This window comes from Anomalospiza imberbis, chromosome 26 (genome assembly GCF_031753505.1).
Source record: "Anomalospiza imberbis isolate Cuckoo-Finch-1a 21T00152 chromosome 26, ASM3175350v1, whole genome shotgun sequence".
NCBI lineage: Eukaryota > Metazoa > Chordata > Aves > Passeriformes > Viduidae > Anomalospiza > Anomalospiza imberbis.
In genome coordinates, this window is record NC_089706.1 from 5,288,861 (window position 1) to 5,310,497 (window position 21,637).

Genomic DNA, 21,637 nt, shown 5'->3' on the forward strand with positions numbered 1-21,637 from the left:
CTCTGGGTGTCCCTGCCGTCCTTCCTCTGCCACCCTGCCTGCACAGCCAGGGTGTAACCAGAGCTGGAAGTGATTCACGTGGCAGCCTCCAGTCCAGTCATTTTGAGGTTGCCAGGCTCTGGGGATCTCCTGAAATCCCAGCAGCTGGACCCTGCATCCTCATGTCTCTGCTGGAGCCTGCAGCCTCCTGCCTGCAGCTAACTCTGGCCTGTGAAGAGATGTGCGGGGGCTGGGCAGCAGAATGGGGCCTGGGGCCTTCTTGGCTCCCTGTCCCAACTGTGTGTGAAACTGGGGATGGGGCAGAGGTGTGAAAGCATGTTCAGGCTGAGGCAGCAGCCCTGGGGCTGGCCAAGAGGAGAGCTGGATACTGTGATGCCATTTCTGCCCCTTCCACTATCTCCACACTGCGCTCTTGGGGTCAGGCATCCATCCCAGTCCCAGGGAAGGCCTCGTTCAGCCCATCACATCCATCCCACAGCTCAGTGGGGCACGGGCCAGGCAGGTGTGGAGCTGTTTCTGCCGTGCTCCCAGCACTGCCTGCGCTGGTGCTGAGCAGCAGCCGAGGTTGTTCCTCACAGTGCCCCCCATGGGATTGGGGTGCTGAGCTCTGGGGCAGCCCCATCTCCCAGCCCAGCTCTTCAGTGGGATCTGGCTCCCCAGGGCCCCCAGCCCAGCCTAACTGGGAACTGGGGGGCTCTTGATCACCTAATATATATTAAAATGCAGAGAGTGGATGGCTCCCAGGGGAGGAGCCGATCAATGAGCCAGCCTGCTCCCCAGCATGGCTTTTATTGCCTCACTGAAGGGAACTGCCTGAGTTCCAGCTGCAGCCTGAGCACCAGAGCCCGTCTGGTGCCTGCCCGTGGCAGCACAGCTTTCCCCACAGCATGCAGCCAGCAGGGATGGATTATGTGGGGGAAACTGCTGCATCTCTTGCTCCTTTGCCCTGGGGCAGGAGCTACCCCTTGACATTCTCACCCTCACACACACACACTGGTGGAGGTGCACAGAGCTGGCAGTTCAGCTGCTCTGCCAGGGGATGTCAAGGACACCACGGGGTGAGTGGTCGTGGTCTCCTGGTGGGTTTAGGGAGATGCAGGACTGCATTTAGGGAGATGCAAGACTGCAGGACTTGCCAAGACACGGGGGTGGTCATTGGAGGCTCTAAACATAAAGGGTGACACTGTGGTGGGGACAACAGCACTGTGGTGGGTGCTCTGCACCCTCTGCTGCTGTCTGGGGCTGCACAGGGGATGATTTGCTCCATCTGTCAGATGTGTGGTGTGTCTTTCTTAAGCTGGTCCTAGCTGAACTGGGGACAGGTGTGATTTGTGGTATAGCTGGCATGTGGGTGGGAGTAGGAAGAGAGAAACATCATGGCACAGTCACTGCCCCTCTCTGCCTGGATCTTCAGTGGGGAAGAGTCCAGCCTCAGGAAAGCCATCAGGTCAGGTGGGACCTGCACCATGCACCAGGTGTCCTTGCAGGTGTGGGACAAAGAAAGAGGAATACCAGCTCCTCACATCCTTGCAGGAAGCCAGACAGGCCATGTCCTGCTGACCCCCATGATTTTGTACCAGCGTACAGTGTCCTGGGATTTACCCATGCCAGCAGAGCTGAGGAGCTCCTGCAGGATGCAGAGTCCTGTGCACATATGGCCCGTGGTCCTGGCGCCTTGGGAGAGGCAAACATGGGGATGGGCTGAAGGGACAGTGCTGCTGAGGTGAAGGTACCCACACTGCAGAGCAGAGGGCAGGTGCTGGACTCTGTGCTGGGCACAGCACTGCCTCACTAGCCATCGGCCACCAGCTGCTAGCCACCAGTGCTGGCATGTTCTGGCTATCCCTTTCCCAGGATACAGCCTGGACTCCTCAAAAGAAACCTCTGAGTGCCTCAGTTTGCCCTTGTGCTCCGTTGCTATTTGCCCTGACTTTGACGCCAGCCTGCAGAGCTGGGAGTCCCCTGTAGGTCCCACCCCTGCTGAAGGATGCTTTCCCCTGCAGAGCCAGGGCCTGGCTGTGTCCAGCTGCCATCAGCCCCAGCAACGTGAGTGCAACTCAGGAAAGCCAGAACAGGGAGTCCTTCAGCTCCCCAGTGCTTGTCTGTCTCCAGCCCTGCTTTCTGATGGCCTCTGGATGTGTTTCCCTCCCCAGCCTGCGAGACCAGCTCCGAGGATGGAGCCAATGGCCCTGTGGGCACAGCTCTGTGGGCACTGCCCTCTGCTGCACGAGTGCCCAGCCTGCTGTGCAGACCCCAGCCCTGCCGTACGGACTGTGAAGGCTGGGGAGCTGTTCTGGCACCCGGACACCATCCTGGCATGCCACGTCCTCTTAGGATAGACTCACCACAGCCTCGGACAGCCCAAAGGGCTGCCAGGCCCCAGTCCCGGTGGCTCTGTCAGTCCCTGCCCTGCTCTGTATCCTGCTGCTCCATGGTGCCACCCCCCAGCACCAGAGGGGAGAGGATCCAGTGGAGCCAAGGAGGTGTCGGAGTGGTGCCAGCCCGGGGAGACACGCGGTGCAGCCCGGAACAGCGCTCGGAACAGCCCGGAGAAGCGCGGGCACAGCCCCGGAACATCCCGCAGCGGCGGCAGCGGGGCCCTGACCCGGCAGAGGGCAGCAGGGGCTGGCGAGTGCGAGTGTGGATGCGAGCGGTGTCCGTGTGTCCCTGTCCGTGTGTCCCCGTGTCCCCGTGTCCCTGTCCGCATGCCCCTGTACCCGTGTGTCCCTGTCCGTGTGTCCCTGTCCGTGTATCCGTGTATCCGTGTGTCCATGTCCGTGTGTCCCTGTCTGTGTGTATGTGTGTCTGTGTCCGTGTGTCCCTGTCCGTGTGTCCGTGTGTCCGTGTGACCCTGCCCATGTGTCCGTGTGTCTGTGTTCCTATCCGTGTGTCCGTGTGTCCGTATGTCCGTGTATCCCTGTGTCTGTGTCCGTGTGTCTGTGTGTCCATGTGTTCTTGTCCCTGTGTCCCTGTCCGTGTGTCCATGTGTCCCTGTGTCCGTGTGTCTGTGTCCATGTGTCCCCATTGTGTGTCCGTGTGTCCCTGTCCGTGTGTCCATGTGTCCCTATCTGTCTGTGTGTCCCTGTCCCTGTGTCTGTGTCCCCGTGTCCCTGTCTGTGTGTCCGTGTGTCCCTGTCCGTGTGTCCATGTGTCCGTGTGTCCCTATCTGTGTGTCCGTGTGTCCCTATCCGTGTGTCTGTGTCCATGTGTCTGTGTGTCCGTGTGTCTGTGTCCGTGTGTCCCTGTCCGTGTGTCCCTGTGTCCGTGTGTCCATGTGTCTGTGTCCGTGTGTCCGTGTGTCTGTGTCCGTGTGTCTGTGTCCCTGTGTCTGTGTGTCCGTGTGTCTGTGTCCGTGTGTCTCTGTGTCCGTGTGTCCGTGTGTCTGTGTCCGTGTGTCTCTGTGTCCGTGTGTCCGTGTGTCTGTGTGTCCGTGTGTCCCTGTGTCTATGTCCGTGTGTCCGTGTGTCCGTGTGTCTGTGTGTCCCTGTGTCTATGTCCGTGTGTCCGTGTGTCCGTGTGTCTGTGTGTCCGTGTGTCCCTGTGTCTATGTCCGTGTGTCCGTGTGTCCCTGTGTGTCCGTGTGTCCGTGTGTCTCTGTGTCCGTGTGTCCGTGTGTCCGTGTGTCTGTGTCCGTGTGTCCGTGTGTCTGTGTCCGTGTGTCTCTGTGTCCGTGTGTCTCTGTGTCCGTGTGTCCGTGTGTCCGTGTGTCCGTGTGTCCGTGTGTCTCTGTGTCCGTGTGTCCGTGTCCGTGTGTCCGTGTGTCTCTGTGTCCGTGTGTCCGTGTCCGTGTGTCCGTGTGTCTGTGTGTCCGTGTGTCCGTGTGTCCGTGTGTCTCTGTGTCCGTGTGTCCGTGTGTCCGTGTCCGTGTGTCCGTGTGTCCGTGTGTCCGTGTGTCCGTGTCCGTGTGTCCGTGTCCCGGCTCCGAGCGGGATCCCGCGCCCTCCGCCGCGTGCTCGCGGTCCGGCCCTGGGGGCGTGTCCCGGCCCGGCCCCGCCCCGCACCTGGTCCGGCCCCGCCCCGCCCGCGGCCCCGCCCCTCCCGGCCCGCGGATGCTCCGGGGCAGCGGCGGCCGCGGTGCCGTGCGGGGCCATGGCGGCCCCGGACAGCTGCGTGAAGGTGGCCGTGAGGTGAGTGCGGGGATCGGCGCTTCCCGCGGGGCGGGCTGCGCGTCCCGGGCCGCGCGGAGCTCGGTGCGCCCGGGACCGGTGTCGAAAGGCGGGGCGGGCGCAGCCGCTGCGGTGCGAGGCGGGGGTTGGTGGGTGCCCGCTCGGCTCCGACCCCCACCCCGAGGCAGTGAGACCTCGCCGGGCCGGTCTCTGCCGCAACCCCCACGGCCCCGCCGCTCTCCTCCCCACCCCCCGCTCCCCACCGTTTCGGGCTGTCTCCCCCCTCTCCCCACCGCCGGTGCTGCCTTCACTCCGCCCGCCATCCCCCGTGGCCGGCGGAGGGCGAGGCCGGGACCCCCGGCTCCTCCACCTGCAGAGCCGGCGGGCGCCCAGCCTGGGCAGCTCCCGGCTGCTGCGCGGGTGGGTTTGGCCGTCCGAAGTGTCACCAGGATGCCGGGCATTGTGGGGGCTCCCTGCCCGCCCCCCCGCTGGGTGGTGGGAAACGATGCGGTATCTCGGTGTCCTTTGTGCTGGGAACAATGCGCCTGCAGACCCGCACCTCACAGAGGAGCTGCTGGCGGCCTCGGAGCCCGCCGGGGCTCGGGGGGCTGCGGGAGCTCGGGGGGCGTAGGCCGGGCGAGGCCGAGCCCCGATGGAACGGGTGACACCCCCCTGTGTCACCCTCGTCTTTGTGAGCGCCATGCCCGGCCCGGTGCGCGGCGGCGGGGCTCTGCCGCTCCTGCCCCTCGGGAGGAAGGAGTCCCCGCCGAGGGACGGGATCCGAGTCCCACGGAGCGGCAACGCGGGACCCTGCCCGGCCCGGGACCCTGCTGCGGCCGGAGCCGCCGTCCCGCGGGGGCAGGGACCGGCCACCGTTGCCTGTGCCGGGGCAGTGGCATCTGTCGGGCCCGTGGTGGTGGTGGAGCGGGTCGGACCCCGTGGGAGCCCGGCCCCGCAGCCCGTCCCGGCCGGCCGGACACGCCGTGCCTCCCCCGCTCTGTGCCCCGTGCCCCCGCCGGCACGGGCAGTGCGGGCTGGCGGCTGCGGGGACCGCGCCGGGGCTCGGGGGGCACTGCCCGCGCCCCGCCTGGTCGGAGCGGGAGCACAAAAGATGCTGCTGGTGCAGCGGCAGCGATGGAGGGTGGGTGTGGGGCTGTGTGTGCGTGTGCACGCGGATGTGCAGGGCTGTGTGCGTGTGCACGCGTGTGTGTGCACCGCGACACCTCCCAGCTCCCCCTGCCCCTCCGTCCTGCTCGCCCTGGCAGCAGCCGGAGGGGATTTTTTGCCATTCTCCTCTCGAAAGGCCGAGGGTCGAGGCCAGGCTTTGGCTGCGAAGGATGGGGGAGCTGCAGGAGTGACGGCAGCCCCTGCTGCGGCTGCTGCTGGGGTGGCTGCACAGGGGCAGGAGGGCTGTGCCAAGATAGAGTGTCTGTGCCAGGACACTGACCCGGGAACCGAGTTAATGCCGACCATGGCGGTGGGGATTTCGTCCTGGCCAGACTCTTCCCGTCTCCATCCTGCATTTCTCTCGAGATGATGCCTTTGAACATCATCCCGGAGATGGGGTGGGTGCCCCGCGGCATGGCGGCTGTGGAGTCGTTTCTGCGGGGCTCTCCTCATCCCTCAGCTCCCTTCCAGCAGTGGGGTGCTGGGCTGGCTGGTGCTTGGCTAGGGGACCGCAGCGGGGAGGTGGCGGGGGTATGCAGCATTGCAGTGGGGCTGGAGCGGTCATGGTGAGGATCCAGGGAGGGGGGAGAGCTCCCACCCTCCTGCACCCCTTCCTTGAGGGAGAGAGCCAACATCCCGCTCAGAGCAGCTGGCGAGAGCTGGGCACACGGGGGGATGTGGTGCTGGAGGTGAGTCGGGAGGACAAAGGAGCAGGGCTGGGAGCGAGGAGGCTGCCAAACAAAGCCATCAGGTTGTGACGCCGTGCAGGAACGTGGCTCTGATGCTGAGCTGAGTGTGCAAGGGCTGAACTGCTCTCCCTGCAGACCACCCACCTTTTCTGCCACTGCAGCCCCGGGGGGCTGGGGCTGGGTCCCCTCCTGTCCTGGACTTGGAGCAGAGCGAGGTTTTCCTTTGTCAGTGCTGGTGACACCCTGCCGGCGGAGCAGCCAGGCTGCAGGATTCTCTAAGACCCTTGAAGTAAACCTGCCCCAGATCCCACCTCTCTCAGCCATCAGAGCACAGAGGAGATTGAATGTTTCTGGGATGCAGCAGGACACGGATCAAAGCTCCCCTTTTGTCCCTTGATAATAACATGAATGGGCCAGCTGTGCTGTTTCTTTGGGGTCTCTGTGTCTTTCTTTGGGGTTTCTGTGCTGCTGGTGGGAGGGAGGTGGGACCTGGGGAAGGGCCAAGGACACTGGGAAGTGATGGTGGTGTTGCTGGCGATGATCCAGCTGATGTCGAGAGGTGCCACAGCCATCAGCACCCATCTCTGTGGTCCCACAGAGCCTTGGGGTGGGAGGAGTAGGGACAGTTGACCAGAGATGCTGGATCTGTGCATCCCAGTTCCTGCTGATTGCCTTGGTCTGGCAGGAGAAGGCAGGAGAGATGCTGTGGTGTTTCACTGCCAGCCTCACAGTCTCCCGTCTTCTCCTTGAGACCCTGGTCTGCCCCATGTGCACTGGGCTCCAGAGAGCCTGGGTGCTGAGCTGTGGGGACATGATTTAGGCTTCCCACGTGCTGGGAGGGGAATGGCCGGTACCTGCGGCAGCGCTGCTCTCAGCAGAAGGAAATGCAGGCCCAGCAGCTCCTCCTGGCCCAGGGGCTGATTTGTTCCTGTACCTTGTACCTGCAGCTCAGACCTGCACTGGCTGCAAGGGCAGGGCTGGGTCCTGCCCTGGCCCTCGCCCTCCCTGCCAGCAGGGTCTGCCTTTGCTTGCTTCTTAGTGTGACTTGTGAGTGTCGCTGTGTCTTCTGGGGCAGTTCTGAGTGTCACTGTGTCTCCTTCTGAGTGTCATTGTGTCTCTTTGGGCAGGTTCTGAGTGTCACTGTGTCTCCTGGGGCAGGTTCTGAGTGTCACTGTGTCTCCTTCTGAGTGTCACTGTGTCTCCTTCCGAGTGTCACTGTGTCTCTTTGGGCAGGTTCTGAGTGTCACTGTGTCTCCTTCTGAGTGTCACTGTGTTTCCTTCTGAGTGTCACTGTGTCTCCTGGGGCAGGTTCTGAGTGTCACTGTGTCTCCTGGGGCAGTTCTGAGTGTCACTGTGTCTCCTTCTGAGTGTCACTGTGTCTCTTTGGGCAGGTTCTGAGTGCCACTGTGTCTCCTGGGGCAGTTCCGAGTGTCACTGTGTCTCCTTCCGAGTGTCACTGTGTCTTTTTGGGCAGGTTCTGAGTGCCACTGTGTCTTTTTGGGCAGGTTCTGAGTGCCACTGTGTCTCCTTCCGAGTGTCACTGTGTCTCTTTGGGCAGGTTCTGAGTGTCACTGTGTCTCTTTGGGCAGGTTCTGAGTGCCACTGTGTCTCTTTGGGCAGGTTCTGAGTGTCACTGTGTCTCCTGGGGCAGGTTCTGAGTGCCACTGTGTCTCCTGGGGCAGGAGGAGCCGGCAGGCTGGGCTGTGGCTCTCCAGGCCGTGCTGGGGCAGCGGTGTCTGCAGGAGCTGCCTCCTGCCCGGTGGTGCTGAGCAGGGCCTGGGGCCCGTTCTCCTCAGGCAGCAGCCGCCGCTTCCTTCTTGTAGGTCACCTTCAAACGGGTGGCTGCAGTGCAGCCGGAGCAGCAGCTCCCCACTCCTGCCCTCTGCCCAGGCCTTGGTCGGGGGCTTGGCACAGAAACTGGGGGCTTGTACCCCTCAGCAGCCCCTCCGCCCACAGCCCCCTCCAGGCTCGCAGGCAGGTGCTGCCAGCTCCTGCAGCCGTGAGCCGGGCAGTGGGACTGGCTGTGCTGCTGCAGGAAGCAGAGCTCAGCGCAGTAGTTCTGCAGTGTCAGGAAGGGCTGATGGCATGTATCGACCCCCGAAGCCATTAAACTCCCTGGCTGGAGGCCTGAGTGGCCTGGCTGGCTGCAGAGCTGCTCCCTGAGGGCACCTCCAAACTGGCTGGCTGGTTTGAGAGGGAGCAGCATCCCCTGTGCCAGAGCTGCCATGGCACTGAGCATGCCTGGCCTGCTGAGGAGACGCAGGAAACGGAGCTTGTGAAATTGGGGAAGGAAGTTGAGTCGTATTTCAAGTTTATTTAAACTCTGCAACCTCCAGTGCTCTGCTGCTCTCGCGGCCGCCCCTGCTGCGATGCTCAGTGGCCCACAGCAGAGCCATTGCTGGCTGGTGCCTCGGGGAGGGACTCCCAGCTCCTCCTCGGAGTCCCCCTCCCCTCATCATCATACACCCTCGGGGGTGCTCCGGCCAAGTGACTGAGCTGGCAAAGGCCTGGTGCTGGGATCAGCTGGGCTCCAGCCCTGCCAGGGTCCTGGCATCTCTAGTGCCCCATGGCTGGGGCTCTCTGCCTGCTGGGATGCTTTCTGTGAGCCCAAAGTGTCTGGCACCAGCTGGGGTCACTCACCGAGGAAGTGAAGTTGTAGCCCTTCCACATCAGCTGTTCTGGGGTGGAAAGGTGGAGTGAACCCAGTTCGTGCCACTGTCCGTGCTGCCCAAGGGCTCCAGCGGGTGGAGGGAGGGTGCAGCCCTGGTGCCTGCTGCCCACCATCCCATGCTGCTGCTGGGCCTTGGAGGCTCTCTGGTGTGGTCCTGGAGGGGCACTGGCTCCTGCCAGCTTTGGCTGGTATTGGCCTGGCTTTGCTCAGCTGTTACAGCGCCATGCAGGGAGCGATAAGACAATCAATTCCACCCCAAGGCACGGGATGTGACTGTCTCCTGGAGGGGGAGGGGAAGGGGGGGAGGGGAGCAGCCCATCCTGCTGCTGGGCACAGCCCTGGGGTGCTCTGTCTCCCATCTGCAGGGTCAGGGGCAGCCCTGGTCCCCGGAAGGAAAGATCTCAGGAGGCTGCTCTGTGCTCAGGGTGCTGGGCTGGCAAACCCCCGCTGTGGGCACCCCAGCCCCTTTCTCCCCACCCTTTGCACCTGCTGAGGGCAGCTCAGCCGTGGCAGAGGGCTCCTGCCCCATCCTGGGAGTGTTTTGCTGCTGGGCTGAAGCCACCCAGACGCGCTGCTGCTCTGCTTTGGGGCTTTGCCGCCTGCTGTGACTCGGGGCTGTGTGTTCCCAGAGCAGGGGGACAGCGGCTCCCCAGCCTGGAGGGAGCTTCTGGGGACCACGCTGGGCTCTGGGGCGGTGCTGGGCCCAGGGGTGTGCATGCAGGGGGCTCTGTGCCTGCCTTCAGCCAGGCACTCCATCGGCTTTTGCAGAGGAAATGTGCGAAAGTGGAGCAGGGCTGCACCCCCCGGATGTGCCAGCGCCCACAGCACAGCAGCTTGGGGAGGGTTTGGTGCTGCACGCATCACCCGTGGCAGGGCGTTTCGCTGAGTACCGTGAGCCTCAGGCGCTTGGGAGGCCAGGGCCTCCCAAGGATCAGTCCGACGGAGCCAGCTGCTGCCTCAGCAGTGAAATTGGAGGCAGGAGAAAACTGCAGATGAAGCCCCAAACAAAGCTGTCAGAAACATGGCTCCCGGCCCCAGGGGAGGGAAGGTGATATCCTCTGTGAGCCCAGTGTGAATCACAGAGCCAGCCCTGGCCAGTGGCTGTACTGCTGCTCCTGCCGGGGTGGGGGGCTGGCCCCGCTGGTCCCACAGGGCTGTTTCCTGCTGGAGGCTGTCAAAACACTCGATGCCGCTGCTTAAACAGCCGGCGGATTTGGGATGTGGTGGATTGCGAGGGCAGCTGCCGCTGGGATCTGCTGCAGGACATCAGTCTGCAGGGAGTTCCTCTGTACCCTGGGCAGTTGCTGATGGGTTTTACTTTGGCTTGGTGGAGGGGACAGCCACTGGCACCTGCCTGCCACCCTTCCCTCTTTGGGCAGAGCAGGAGCCAGCCCAGCGCTGCCCTGGCGTGCACTCGTGTCCTCGCTGGCCCCGCACTGCTGTGGGGCGCAGGCTGCCTCCTCTTGCTCGGAATCTGCCCCTCTGCTCTCTCCATAGGGATGCCACCCAGTCACCACCCCCACTGCCAGGGGAGCTGAGCCCCAGGACTGGGGGATTCCCTTTCCCAGCCCTGCAGCTCCTTGGAGCCTGATGTGGGTGGGGAAGATTTCTTGTCACAGCTTGCTGTGATGGAGCCTGGTGCCAAGCTCCCTTGTCCTGTGTCCAGCTGCCCTGTGGGGCTGTGGGCACCTCCCTGCAGTGAGATGTCCCCATCCCTGCGGTGAGATGTCCCCATCCCTGCAGTAAGATGTCCCCATCCCTGCAGTGAGATGTCCCCATCCCTGCAGTGAGATGTCCCCATCCCTGCTCTGGTCTGGGATGCTGGCAGGGAGCTGAACTCCTGCTCCTCCTCTTCCCCATGCCTTCAAGCACTGAGTTCCCTGGCCCAGTGTTGCATGGCTGGAAAGCTCAACCCAGCCCCTCCAGCTGGGGGAGAGGGGGGGGTCTCTCAATCCATGGTGCTGGGGTCTCTGCTCATCCATTATTTCAGGCCTGAGGGAGACATTAGGTCTAAATGTTCTCTGTTCCTTGCCCAGAACTGGGTTTGCTCCTGGGTACTTCAGAGCATCCCCCGGCCTGCTGGCCAAGGGCTTGGCATTAATTTATTTCTATTTATTTTTATTTAATTAACTTATTTTTATATAAAAACTATATGTATTTATTCTATATACAATTATACAAATTCATCTATATTTATTTTTAGCAAATTATTTATTTCTAGAAATAAACAATATAAATAATTATATATAAATAATATAGATAATTCTATATATGAAACAATTCTATATATGAAACAATTCTATATATGAAACAATTCTATATATAAAATAATTCTATATATGAAACAATTCTATATATAAAATAATTCTATATATAAAATAATGTATTTATAAATAATAAATATATTATCCATATATATCCATTTATATCCATTTATTTATTTATATTTATTTATTTATATCCCCTTATTTGTACTTTGGGGAGGGGCTGGAGAGGCACCTCTTTTGTACCACCTGCTCCCATGTTGTGTGGACAGTTTTGCTCTGGTGCTCCTGGTGGGCTCTGGGGCTGCAGAATCTTCTGCCAAGGTCAGGTTGTTGTTTCCCCAGTGGCAACTGGAGTGCACTGGGAGGCTGCCAGCACGCTGGCTCTGGGGAAGCCTTATCTCCAGTATGGGCACAGCACAGTGGGACATGGGGACCTTGCAGGGGTGCCTGGGAAAGGGAGAGGTCCTGTGGGTGGGATTTGCTGAGCTGCGAGGAAATGGGAGCCTCAGAGCTGGGTGGGGAAGTGTGTCCCTCTGTGCCCACGAGACCCGGGGGACTGCTGGTCTCTGTGGGATCAGGCCGATGGCCTGGCAGGCCCGGGGTCTGTTGGTGAATGATGGTTTCCTCTAACTCCCTATTAACTGCCATACTGCTGCTGAGGCAGTGGTTTTGGGGCTGTTCCTGCGTGGCTGGAGGGGACCCTGCTGAGGCGTGTGTCACACTGTATGTACTGTCACACGTGTGTTTGCCACCCCACCTGCGGCTGGTGACACTGCACCCTTTACAGGTGACTGTGCTGGGTCTCTTGTGTGCAGACATCCTCTGGTGTTCCCCTTGGGCTGATCCCAGCCTGAGCTAAGGCCAGTCACTTATGGGGGTGAAGCTGGAGTCCAGGGAGACCCCAAACTAGATTGGCTCTGCTCCCCTCTGGGCTGAGGACAGCAGGGTCCCCTGCAGGTCCCCTGGGCGCTGCTGGTCCCTGCCACGCGCTGGGTGTCCCTGCTGCTGGCCAGTGCACGTCCCTCACCCTGCCGTGGTCCCAGCACGGAGCAGATGGTGCAGCTCACAGCCTCGTGCTCCTGCCAGAGCTAATGAGCAGCACATGGTGCCTGCCACGGCCTGATTTAAAGGTTTCCCTAAGCCTGGGAAAGTCTGGAGTGGTGGGATTAGGGGGAACCCAGGGGGCTCTGGGGTGCGAGGCAGGCTTGCCCTGCACGGGAGCAGGCTGGGTGGTATTGGGGTGGCTTTCCCTGGGGGATGGATGTAGAGGCACGTCCCCGCTTTGGGCTGTGCCCAGTGGGGCTCTGGGTGCACCCAGCTCTGTGGGGCGCCCAGGCTGCCCAGGAGCTCTGTCTTGGCCCAGTGCTGATCCAGCTGTGCTGGCTGAGGCACCCCTGCCTTGGCAGGGGTTATCTGGGGCACGGGGGGGCTCTGTGCTGTGCCTGCTGCTCTGGGAGGTGCCTGGCTATATCTCTTAATTGGACTGTTTGCTGACCAGACCTGGCAGTCCCCGGGGAGCCTGATTCAATTTTCTCTGATTGCTAAGCCACTTCCCTGCCGTGGTAATTAAATGCTGAACTTTGTCTTGGTTTGTGTCCAATATAACCTGTGTGCAGAGAGGCCGCCCTTGGCAGCCAGCCCTCTCCCTGGTCCCCATGCTCAGGGAGAATGGGGCTGGGAGATCCTTTCCCAGGCAAGAGGAAGATTCTCCTATGGGATCTGAGCCTGGGCAGCCACTGGGGAGGGCAGGCAGCCCCATCCATGCTTGAGGTGTGGGAAAACCTCTGGAGCACTTTGTTCTGATCGTGCCCTGGGGAGCTGCTTGGCCAAGCTGAGTGCCCCACACGCCTCCTCATCTGCTGGCTCTGTGGTGCCTGGGCTGTCCTTGGCCCATGAGATGTCCTGGGAGAGCACTGGAGGATGAGAGAGCTGCTCCTCCTGGCTGACCTGGGCTGGTGGTGGGGTCACAGGGCAGCAGGCTTGGGGCAGAGCAGGGTGAAGCTGGGGAGCAGAGAGGACAGCGAGGCTGGCAGGGCTGTGTGCAGGCTGGGCTGCTGGGCAGGTGCTCTGCAGCTCTGATGCTGGGGAGGCTGGAGGGGCTGGTGACACTGGGAGCAGAGATGGGGCCGTGGGAGGAGTGGGGATGGGAGCAGGGCAAGCACAGGGGATATGGGGATGGCAGTGGGGTGAATGCAGGGTCATGTGGGGAGGGGAGATGGGGTGCATGCAGATGATGTGGGGCGTGGGGTGAGCACAGGTGATGTGGGAACAGAGACAGGAGCCTGAGTGCAGGCAATGTGGGAGAGGAGCCAGGTGCTGTCTGGGCTTGCCCAGCCCACCTGTCCTGACAGGCTCACAGAGCTGGGCTGTGCCCCTGGTGGGCTCTGCCAGCTCCAGCTCTGCCAGCCCACAGCAGCTGAAGCCTGTGGCTGGGTGAGGGGCAGTGCCTCAGCAGCATTGCAGTGGGCAGCCTTGCCCCTCTGCACGCAAGGTGGACAAGAGGTGGTGGCTATGAGCATCTGGGGCCAGGCACAGAGAGGGAAAATCCCATGGAGCTCTTCCACCCATCACTCTCCAGCTCTTTGGCTTTGCTCCCTGGGCAGCCAGCCCTTCCTGGCTGGGCAGCCTCCTTGGGAGGGATGAGGAACAGCTCTTTGTAGGATCTGCAGGCAGCTTGCAGAGAGGTCTTGGAGGGACAGGAGCTCTTTGTGATCCCCCAGTCTGTGAGCAGCTGCCCTACAGCCCCCTGACAGCGCTGGGAAATGTTGGAGGATGTGTGTGCTCAGGCTCCCTGGGAGGTGGAGCAGCCCCTGCGTGACATGGGTGATCCTGGCTGATGGATCTGAATCCCTCTGCCCCTGCACCAGGGCAGCTGTGTCTCAGCAGGATGGTGTGGCCTGGTGTGTGCCCACAGGCAGTTTGGTGGGGTGGGGTGGCTCTGGCTCTGTGCTGGAGGGCTGTGGGGGTGTGCTGCCATGGCTTTGGCAAAGTGCTGGGAGCCAAAGGATGTTCCGAGCCCCTTGGGGCTGCCGTGGTGCTGGGCTGGGAGACAGGAAGCTGAGACAGTTGGATGAGGAGGACATGAACCCAGCCGTCCACGTCAGCCAAGCTGTGCCTTCCCGTGCAAGGAGACAGCCTCCCTTCGGAGTGCAGGCTGCTGGTGCTGTCAGTGCTGTGTGCAGCCCTCACCTGGGGATACTGGCTGTGCCAGCCCACCCCGTCCCCTTGCCTCTTGCAGGGCTTGAGATGCTGGGATGGGGAGATCCCTCCCAGGAGGCTGTGCCTGCTGGGATCAGGGACCCCCGCCCGGGCTGCCCCTGCCTGTGGAGCTGCCTCACAGCGCCCACCTGGCACGTGGCTCCCAGCCCCTCCTCCACTCCCCCAAGCCTGGCACAGGGCAGCAGTGCAGAACAGCTCACCCTTTGTGCCTGCCCAAGCTCCTGTGCCTCAGCTCCTGCCCCTCGGGTTGCAGGACCCTCTCCCCTCCCTCCTCCCAGATGCTCGGTCTCTGTGGCAGCCCAGCCATGGAGACAGTGCTTTCAGAGCCTGCCAGCCTGGCAGGGACGGCCAGGGGAGCAATGGAGACGCTCCAGCCGAGGTCCCCTTTGTGTGTGTCCCTGCGTGGCTCGTGCTGATGGCTTTGGATGCTGATGCTGGATCAGGCTCCTGCTGGGACGCCCGTCATCACCCCAGCGGGAGCTGCCGGTTGGGGAGGGATGTTCTGCACCCCTGCCTGCCCCTCTGTGTGTCCATCCTTCCATCCATCCACCTCCTGCCTGCTGCACTGGCTGCCTGGGAAGGTTTTGTTGGCAGGAGCGTTTGGCTGGGACCGTGCAGCTCCGTCCTGCCTCTGCAGTCCTTGTCACCATCCCTTGGCAGGGAGCTGAAGGCTTGGTGGTTGGTGTGGCCGTGGTCCTGCTGGCTTTCTCCTTCCTGGGGTGCCTGTGCTGAGGCTGCTATGTTCATATGGGCGGGAGGGAGATGAGCACGGAGCAAGCTGCTGGCCTCAGGACAGGCTGTGTCCTCCCCATGTCAGCCCTGGGCAGAGGTGGCACCAGGGCCAGCATGGGGCTGGCTGGGCACACACTGTCAGGGAGAGCTGGGGTTAGGTCACTCCTGCCAGGCTGAGGGGTGGAAGGCAGCACCCCACTGCTGAACTGCTGGGTAATTTTGGTTGCCACTCAGCAGGTAGGTTGCTAGCTGTCACATAACCACAGGAGCCTGTGTCATGGGCTCTCAGGAGGGCAGCAAGGCTCTCAGTGGTTGTCCCAGTCCTGCACCAGGCACCCCAATGCATTTGGCTCTGCTGTGAGTCCCATTGGTTGGCACAAGCTGTCCTCAGGGCTGGTGGCTCATGACCAGGTGTGGAGCAGGTTGGCTGGCAGGTGAGGGAGCAGCTCCACTGTTCACAGGTTTGACCCTGTCAGTATCACACCCAGTTCTTCTGGACCCATGAGCAGACAGGATGTGGCCAGGATCTTTTTTGGTAGTGTTAGAGAGTGGCGAGGAGTGCCAGAACACACTCAGATGGTGACTTTATGGCCACTAAAGTTGCTCATCTCTGTTGGAGAATGTGGGAAGCTCAGGCAGAGGATGGCAAACACTGAGACCTCCCACAGCATTACCAGCTGGGGTGGAGAACAGGGCCAAGGAGAAACCTGGGCTGGCGCTGTAGGGGATTGTCACGTTTGGCTGGAAAGCTGCTGGCAGGAAAACACCTGGGGGATGTTGGTCAGTGGTGCCTGACCATGAGCCCAGGTGTGCCCAGGTGGCCAAGAGGGCCAATGGCACTTGCCTTGTACCAGCCATAGGACCAGGGCAGTGCCCATCCCCCTGAGCTGGGCACTTCAGAGGCACCTCCAGTCCTGAGGAACCCTCACAAGAAGGACATTGAGGGGCTGGAGCGTGTCAGAGAAGGGAATGACGCTGGGGAAGGGTCTGGAGTTCCTCCAAGGGAACAGGGACAGGAGGAGAGGGAAGGGCCTCTAAACCTGGGGAGGTTTAGATTGGATATTAGGAAAAATTCCCTCCTGGATAGGATGGTGAGACACCGGCTGCCCAGGGCAGTGGTGGAGTCGCCATCCCTGAGGGTGTTCAAAATATGTGTGGATGTGGCACTTGAACATGGCAGAGCTGGGGGAATGGCTGGGCTTGGTGATCTTAGAGGGTGCTTTTAACCTGAACAATTCCATGATTCTATGTTTGGAGGTGTCATAGTGCCTGGGCATGGCTTAGAACTACACATGAACACCTCCCTACCCCAGCTGGGGTCTCATGTTGCCCAGTTCCCAGCCTGGTGGGATTCCTGAGAGAGCAGGGGTGCAACACTCTGGTGCAGGAGAGCTGGGGCAGTTGCACACTAGGGAGCAGCTGCACTGGCCTAGACAAACCCTCTGAGATGTCTCCTGGTGGCTGCATGAGGCCCCAGGATGCTTTGTGATGTCTCTGTGCTTTCCCACGTGAGTTTTGGCAGCCGGTGCCCGTCCTTGCCCTCTTGCTGCACTCATCCCACTCTCACTGCAGAGTCTGCGGTGTTTGTCCACCGGCTGGCAGCAGCTCCCAGGGACATCCCTGGGTGAGGCTTGGCCAATTGCCTCTGAAGAGCAGGAGCTTCCTGGGGGATTCCTGCATCTCCAGTGTCTCTCTCGTGCTGGGGAGATGGGACAGGATGGCATGGGGGAGCACACTGGGGACTGCCACGTGGGTCCTCCCCAGCCCCACGGGTCCCCTGGCTGGGAGAGCCAGGGTGAGGGGTGGGCCTCTTGGCTGCTTGGAGCTGGCTGGGCAGTGAGGTTTGGGGAGTGGGAGTGGGGCAGATGTTGGTGTTGGAGTATGGGCACTGGAACAGCCCAGCATGGCCAGGCTCAAAGTGGGTTCCGAAATGCCCTGTGGAAAATGCATGTGCACCCACCCCTCTAGTGCTGCTGCTCCTGCTGGTCCAAGCCCCCTCTGCAGGTATTTAACCCTCTGGGGGTGGGGGGGGATGGAGAGACAAAGAAATGCTTTGCTGAAAACCTGCTTTCATTTTTCCTGAGAGGGAAAAAGATTCCCAAACGTTCTGTGGCTCCAGTTCCTTCGTCTGCCCATTCCCTGGGGCTGCAGTTGCTCTTCATGTCTGGGGCGGGGACGGGGGAAGCACATCATCTTGCTCCAAAAGTAATTAAAGTCAGGGATAATTTTTCTGGAGGAGGGTGGAACCATGGGAAGGCGACAGGAACGAGTCTGGGACTGAGCACATCAGAAGCTGCTTTTTATTGTGGCTGCTGAGTTAAATATATCCACAGAGGCACCGAGCAGTTCCCATGCGTCTGCTGCGTGGGGTGAGGGGTGCAGGGGTGCTTGGCACTGCCTGCCCTGCCCTGCCAGGGGCACCCTGTGCCCCCAGACAGCCCAGGGCCCTCCTGGGATTTGCTCCTGGGTGGGTGAGGATCAGAGATTCATGCACGAAGCTGTGTTAAGGGCAGGTTTGGGTTGGATCTCAGGGAAAGGTTCTTTCCCCAGAGGGTGCTGGGCACTGCCGAGGTTCCCAGGGAATGGGCATGGCCCCGAGGCTGCCAGAGCTCCAGGAGAGTTCGGACAGTGCTCTCAGGGGTGCCCAGGGTGGGACTGTTGGGGTGTCTGTTTAGGGCAGGGGTTGGACTGGATGATCCTGGTGGGTCCCTTCCAGCCCAGGAGATTCCATGATTCTGAGTCCCAGTGCACACAGCCGCTGCTCAGGTCTCGGCGTGGCTTGCCAGGGATGTGGTTTGAAGGAATTAATAGCTGTGTTTATGGAGCACCCGGGGACGGGAGCTGTGCAGTCATTAGCACTAATGAGAGCTATCTGCATGGCGCTTGGCTCCAAACTCCTTTCTCCATGAGTCCCCTGGGAGCCCCCAGCTTCCTGCAGCCGGTGCATCCAGCCCAGGGAGAGCTGTGCAGCCCTGCAGAGGAGCAGTGTCTGTGCAGCCCTGCAGAGGAGCAGTGTCTGTGCAGCCTACAGAAGAGCAGTGTCTGTGCAGGTCCAGCTCTGCTCCCACATTTCCCAGGCAGCGGTTGAGTGCAGTGGGTGGGATGTGATGGGTGGGTCAGGCTCTGCCCGAGCCAGGAGCCAGCTCAGCCTCGCCTGTCCCAGTCCCATCGGCGAGTCCAAGGCTGGGGACAGCTTTTGGGCTGGGTGGTGCTTTGCTTCAAACGGTGAGGAGTGTCCTGTCGTGGTTTTGCGTTTTGCATTTCAAGCCTTTGGAGCTGTGGTTTGATGTGTCTGCGTCGGGAGCGAGTGGGGCTGTGCTGGCCTGGCTGCCTGGCTCTGCCCCGTCCCTGCTGGGGCTGATCCAGTGCCACAGCCCCTGCCTGTGCCCAGCCCTGCCAGGGGCATCCCCCTGCCAGGGGTGAGTGAGCCAGAGCAGCCGTGAGGGGCTGGCCTGGGCTGGTGGGCTGGGGGCAGTTCTAGGTGCAGGCTCTTTGTGCCCAGCCCTGCCTGTCACCTCATTTGTGGAGGTGTCTGGTGGTATTTCTGGGATCTGCCACCCTCTGTTCTCAGCTGCAAACAGGTCAGGGTTATGGCTAGCTGCAGGAGCTGAAGCATCCCCTGCCCTGCGTGCTCTGTGCTACAGGCAGAGGTGCTGCCCGTCCCCTGCCTGCATGAGCCACGTTTCCAGCAGGGGTTGTAGAATGTCCCGAGCTGGAAGGGACCCACAGGGTCCAGCTCCTGGTCCTGTGCAGGACACCCCAGCAATCCCACTCTGTGCCTGAGAGCATTGCCCAAACACTCCTGGAGCTCTGGCAGCCTCGGGGCTGTGCCCATTCCCTGGGGAGCCTGGGCAGTGCCCAGCACCCTCTGGGAGAAGAACCTTTCCTGATCTCCAGCCTGACCCTCCCCTGACACAGCTCCAGCTGTTGCATTGGGTCCTGTCACTGTCACAGGGAGCAGAGATCAGAGCTGCTCCTTGGGAGGAAGCTGCAGACCTCGACAGGTCTGACCTCAGGCTGCTTTTGTCCAGTCTGAACAAGCCAAGTGACCTCAGCTGCTTCTCATATGGTTCCTCAAGGCCCTTCACCATTCTTATGTCCCCCCTCTGGACACTCCTGATACCTTTGTGTCCTTCTTACACTGTGGTGCCCCAAACTGCACACAGCACTCAAGGTGGGGCTGCCCCAGCGCAGAGCAGTGGGGAGCAGTCTTTTCCCTCTGGTTGTGCTGGACTAGGCACACCCTAGGACATGGATCACAGGATGGGCTGTGCTCTCCTCCTCAGGACCAGACTGCTGTCCCCCAAGCCTGTGCTGCCCTCAGCCTGCTTCTCTTCCCACAGGATCCGCCCTCAGCTGCCCAAAGAGAAGATAGAGGGATGTCACATCTGTACCTCGGTGACACCTGGCGAGCCCCAGGTGCTGCTGGGCAAGGACAAGGCTTTCACCTATGACTTTGTCTTTGACCTGGACACGTGGCAGGAGCGGATCTACACGACATGTATGGGCAAGCTCATCGAGGGCTGCTTCGAGGGCTACAATGCCACTGTGCTGGCCTACGGGCAGGTACGGGCGCTGCCCTCAGCGCTGGGCTCCCCAGGGATGCTGCAGAGGACACCTGGGGAGGCTAAGGAAGGTGGAGGGTGTGTGAGAACCTGGGTATGGAGAGAACAGAGTTGTCCCTGGTTGGGTGAGAGCTGGGGGCAGGGGTGGCCTTGGCTGGGAGGAGGGGCTGGGAGTGTGGGAGCTGATGTGTTCCTGGGGGTCACAGTGGCTTAGCAAGAACATTTGGGGAGCCTAAAGCAGCAGAGGGAAAATGTGGGGTGCATTGGGCAGAGCTGAGCCTGGGAGGGCCCAGCCAGCTCCCCTCCCTGTCTGTGCACAGACTGGAGCAGGGAAGACCTACACCATGGGCACTGGCTTCGACATGAGCACCTCGGAGGAGGAGCAGGGCATCATCCCACGGGCCATCAGCCACCTCTTCAGCGGCATCGAGGAGCGCAGGCGAGCGGCCCAGAGCCAGGGCGTGGCAGCGCCCGAGTTCAAAGTCAGCGCCCAGTTCCTGGAGGTGGGTGGGTAATGGGAGGTCTGGGGGACACCATAGCTCTGCCCTGTCCTTGCTCCCGTGCCTTGAGCTCCTCCAGATCTCCCGACTGGTTCCTGACAGAGCTGGACCCTGTGACAGGCATGGGACTGGGATGTGTGTGGCTGCAGAGGGGACTCGAAGCACCTACATGGCTACAAACTGGGTGGAGGGAGCTCCCACAATGGGGAAGGGCCTTATGGCTTGGTCCCCTGGGGATCCAGGGCCTCTGGGCTGTCTTATCCTTGTTTGAGGTCCAGGATAGCTTGCTGCCTTGGACCAGAGCTCCCAGTGAAACAGGAGGTGAAAGTGCCACTCTTGGGTTGGGGGTGGAGGGGTTTGGGGAAGGACTGTGCTATTTCCCATGTCCTTTGCTGCATCTCTGACCTTGAGAATGCATCCTCTCCTGCCTCTGACCAGGCTTCTCCTATTCAAAACCTCTTTTATTAACTGCTTCATTCCCTGGAGAAGTTTGTCCTGGGAAGCCCATGGACCTTGTGTGCTGGCAGTGTTTTCCCTGGAGGTTGCTCCTGGGCTGAAAGAGCAAAGAGGTGCAAGTGGGAACTGTTTTAAGGCCCCAGTGAGAAAGCACAGAGTGGTGCTGAGCAAAGCTGAGCTCCCAAGCAAGTTTCATCTGGTTCAGGCTGCGACCCAGGATGTACCCAGAGGAGATGGGCAGGGAGGGACCCCGTGCTGTGATCTTGCCTCCTGGTGGCTTTGTTGGCCATTCCATCTGGGTGTCTTCAAATGCTGATGGCTTGGAGAGGGCCCAAGGTCACTTCCTTGCTGGAGAAATCCTTCCCACTTATGTCTCCATCTGCAGAGCCCCCGTGGTGCTGTTGTGTCCTCCCATTCCCATCGCTTGGCCTATCCACGCTCCTGATTGCCTGCCCAATTGTGCTCATTTTGTGGGGCTTCTCTTCAGGGATCCTTTGTGCTGGGATGGAAATGGGGACAATTTCCTGCCTGTCCTGAAGTCCTGTGTGGCTAAAGCAGCACATGGCCACATCAGGCACTGGTCAGCAATCCTGCTGTCCTGGCAGGGGCACAGGACTTGTTCTGGCTGATCCCTGTCTTGTGACTTTGCTCCTGGGAGCAGGTTCTGGGAGCAGGTTTAAACCTCTGAGGAGTCTGGTGGCACCAGGGGCAGCCAGGGACAGATTAGTCTGATCCCTTGTGTTGGCCAGGAACCTGCAATCCTTGGGTGATCCAGCCCTCTGCACTGGCATGGGGGTGCAAGAGGTGACACTGAATGGTGGCAGCAGTGGGACAGATGGGCAGGGGTGTCCCTCCACCCCAGGCTGAGAGGGGACTGCAGAGTTAGGATATGGATGGAGTCAGCTCTGGGGCAGCAGGGCTTTCCTGCTTGTTCAGCACTCCCTGGTCCCCCTTATCCCCTGTACACCTGACAGAGGTGACCCTGAGCTGTGATGAGAGTGGGGTTTCACTGGCTTGTGTGGCCAGGTGAGCCAGGAGGGTCAGGGGGATGTGTAGCTCCTGGGTGTCTGCTCAGTGGAGCTGCTTGTGTGCACCAGGAACTGGACAGCTTTGGGCAGCAGAAACCAACCCAGACTTCAGCTGAGAGCTTTGCATGGCAAGCTCTGGAGCACCAGTCCGATGAGGAGTGGCTGAGGGAATTGGGGGGCTCAGCCTGGAGAAGAGGAGGCTCAGGGGGACCTTCTTTCTCTTTACAGCTTCCTGAC

At 60.9% G+C, this 21,637-nt stretch overlaps 1 protein-coding gene across 5 annotated transcripts in view; it reads left to right on the forward strand.

Moving 5' to 3' along the window:
• The first annotated feature begins 4,030 nt into the window (after nt 1-4,030).
• KIF21B (kinesin family member 21B) overlaps nt 4,031-21,637 on the forward strand; it is a 43,987-nt gene continuing 26,380 nt past the window's right edge. For all 5 annotated transcript variants that reach the window (XR_010993770.1, XM_068173397.1, XM_068173401.1 and 2 more), the window contains exons 1-3: nt 4,031-4,127; nt 19,195-19,417; nt 19,737-19,919. Coding sequence is in view for 4 of the 5 variants with exons in the window: in XM_068173397.1 (XP_068029498.1) it covers nt 4,090-4,127; nt 19,195-19,417; nt 19,737-19,919 (444 nt within the window). In the remaining variant the exon portion in view is untranslated. The remainder of the gene's footprint in view (nt 4,128-19,194; nt 19,418-19,736; nt 19,920-21,637) is intronic.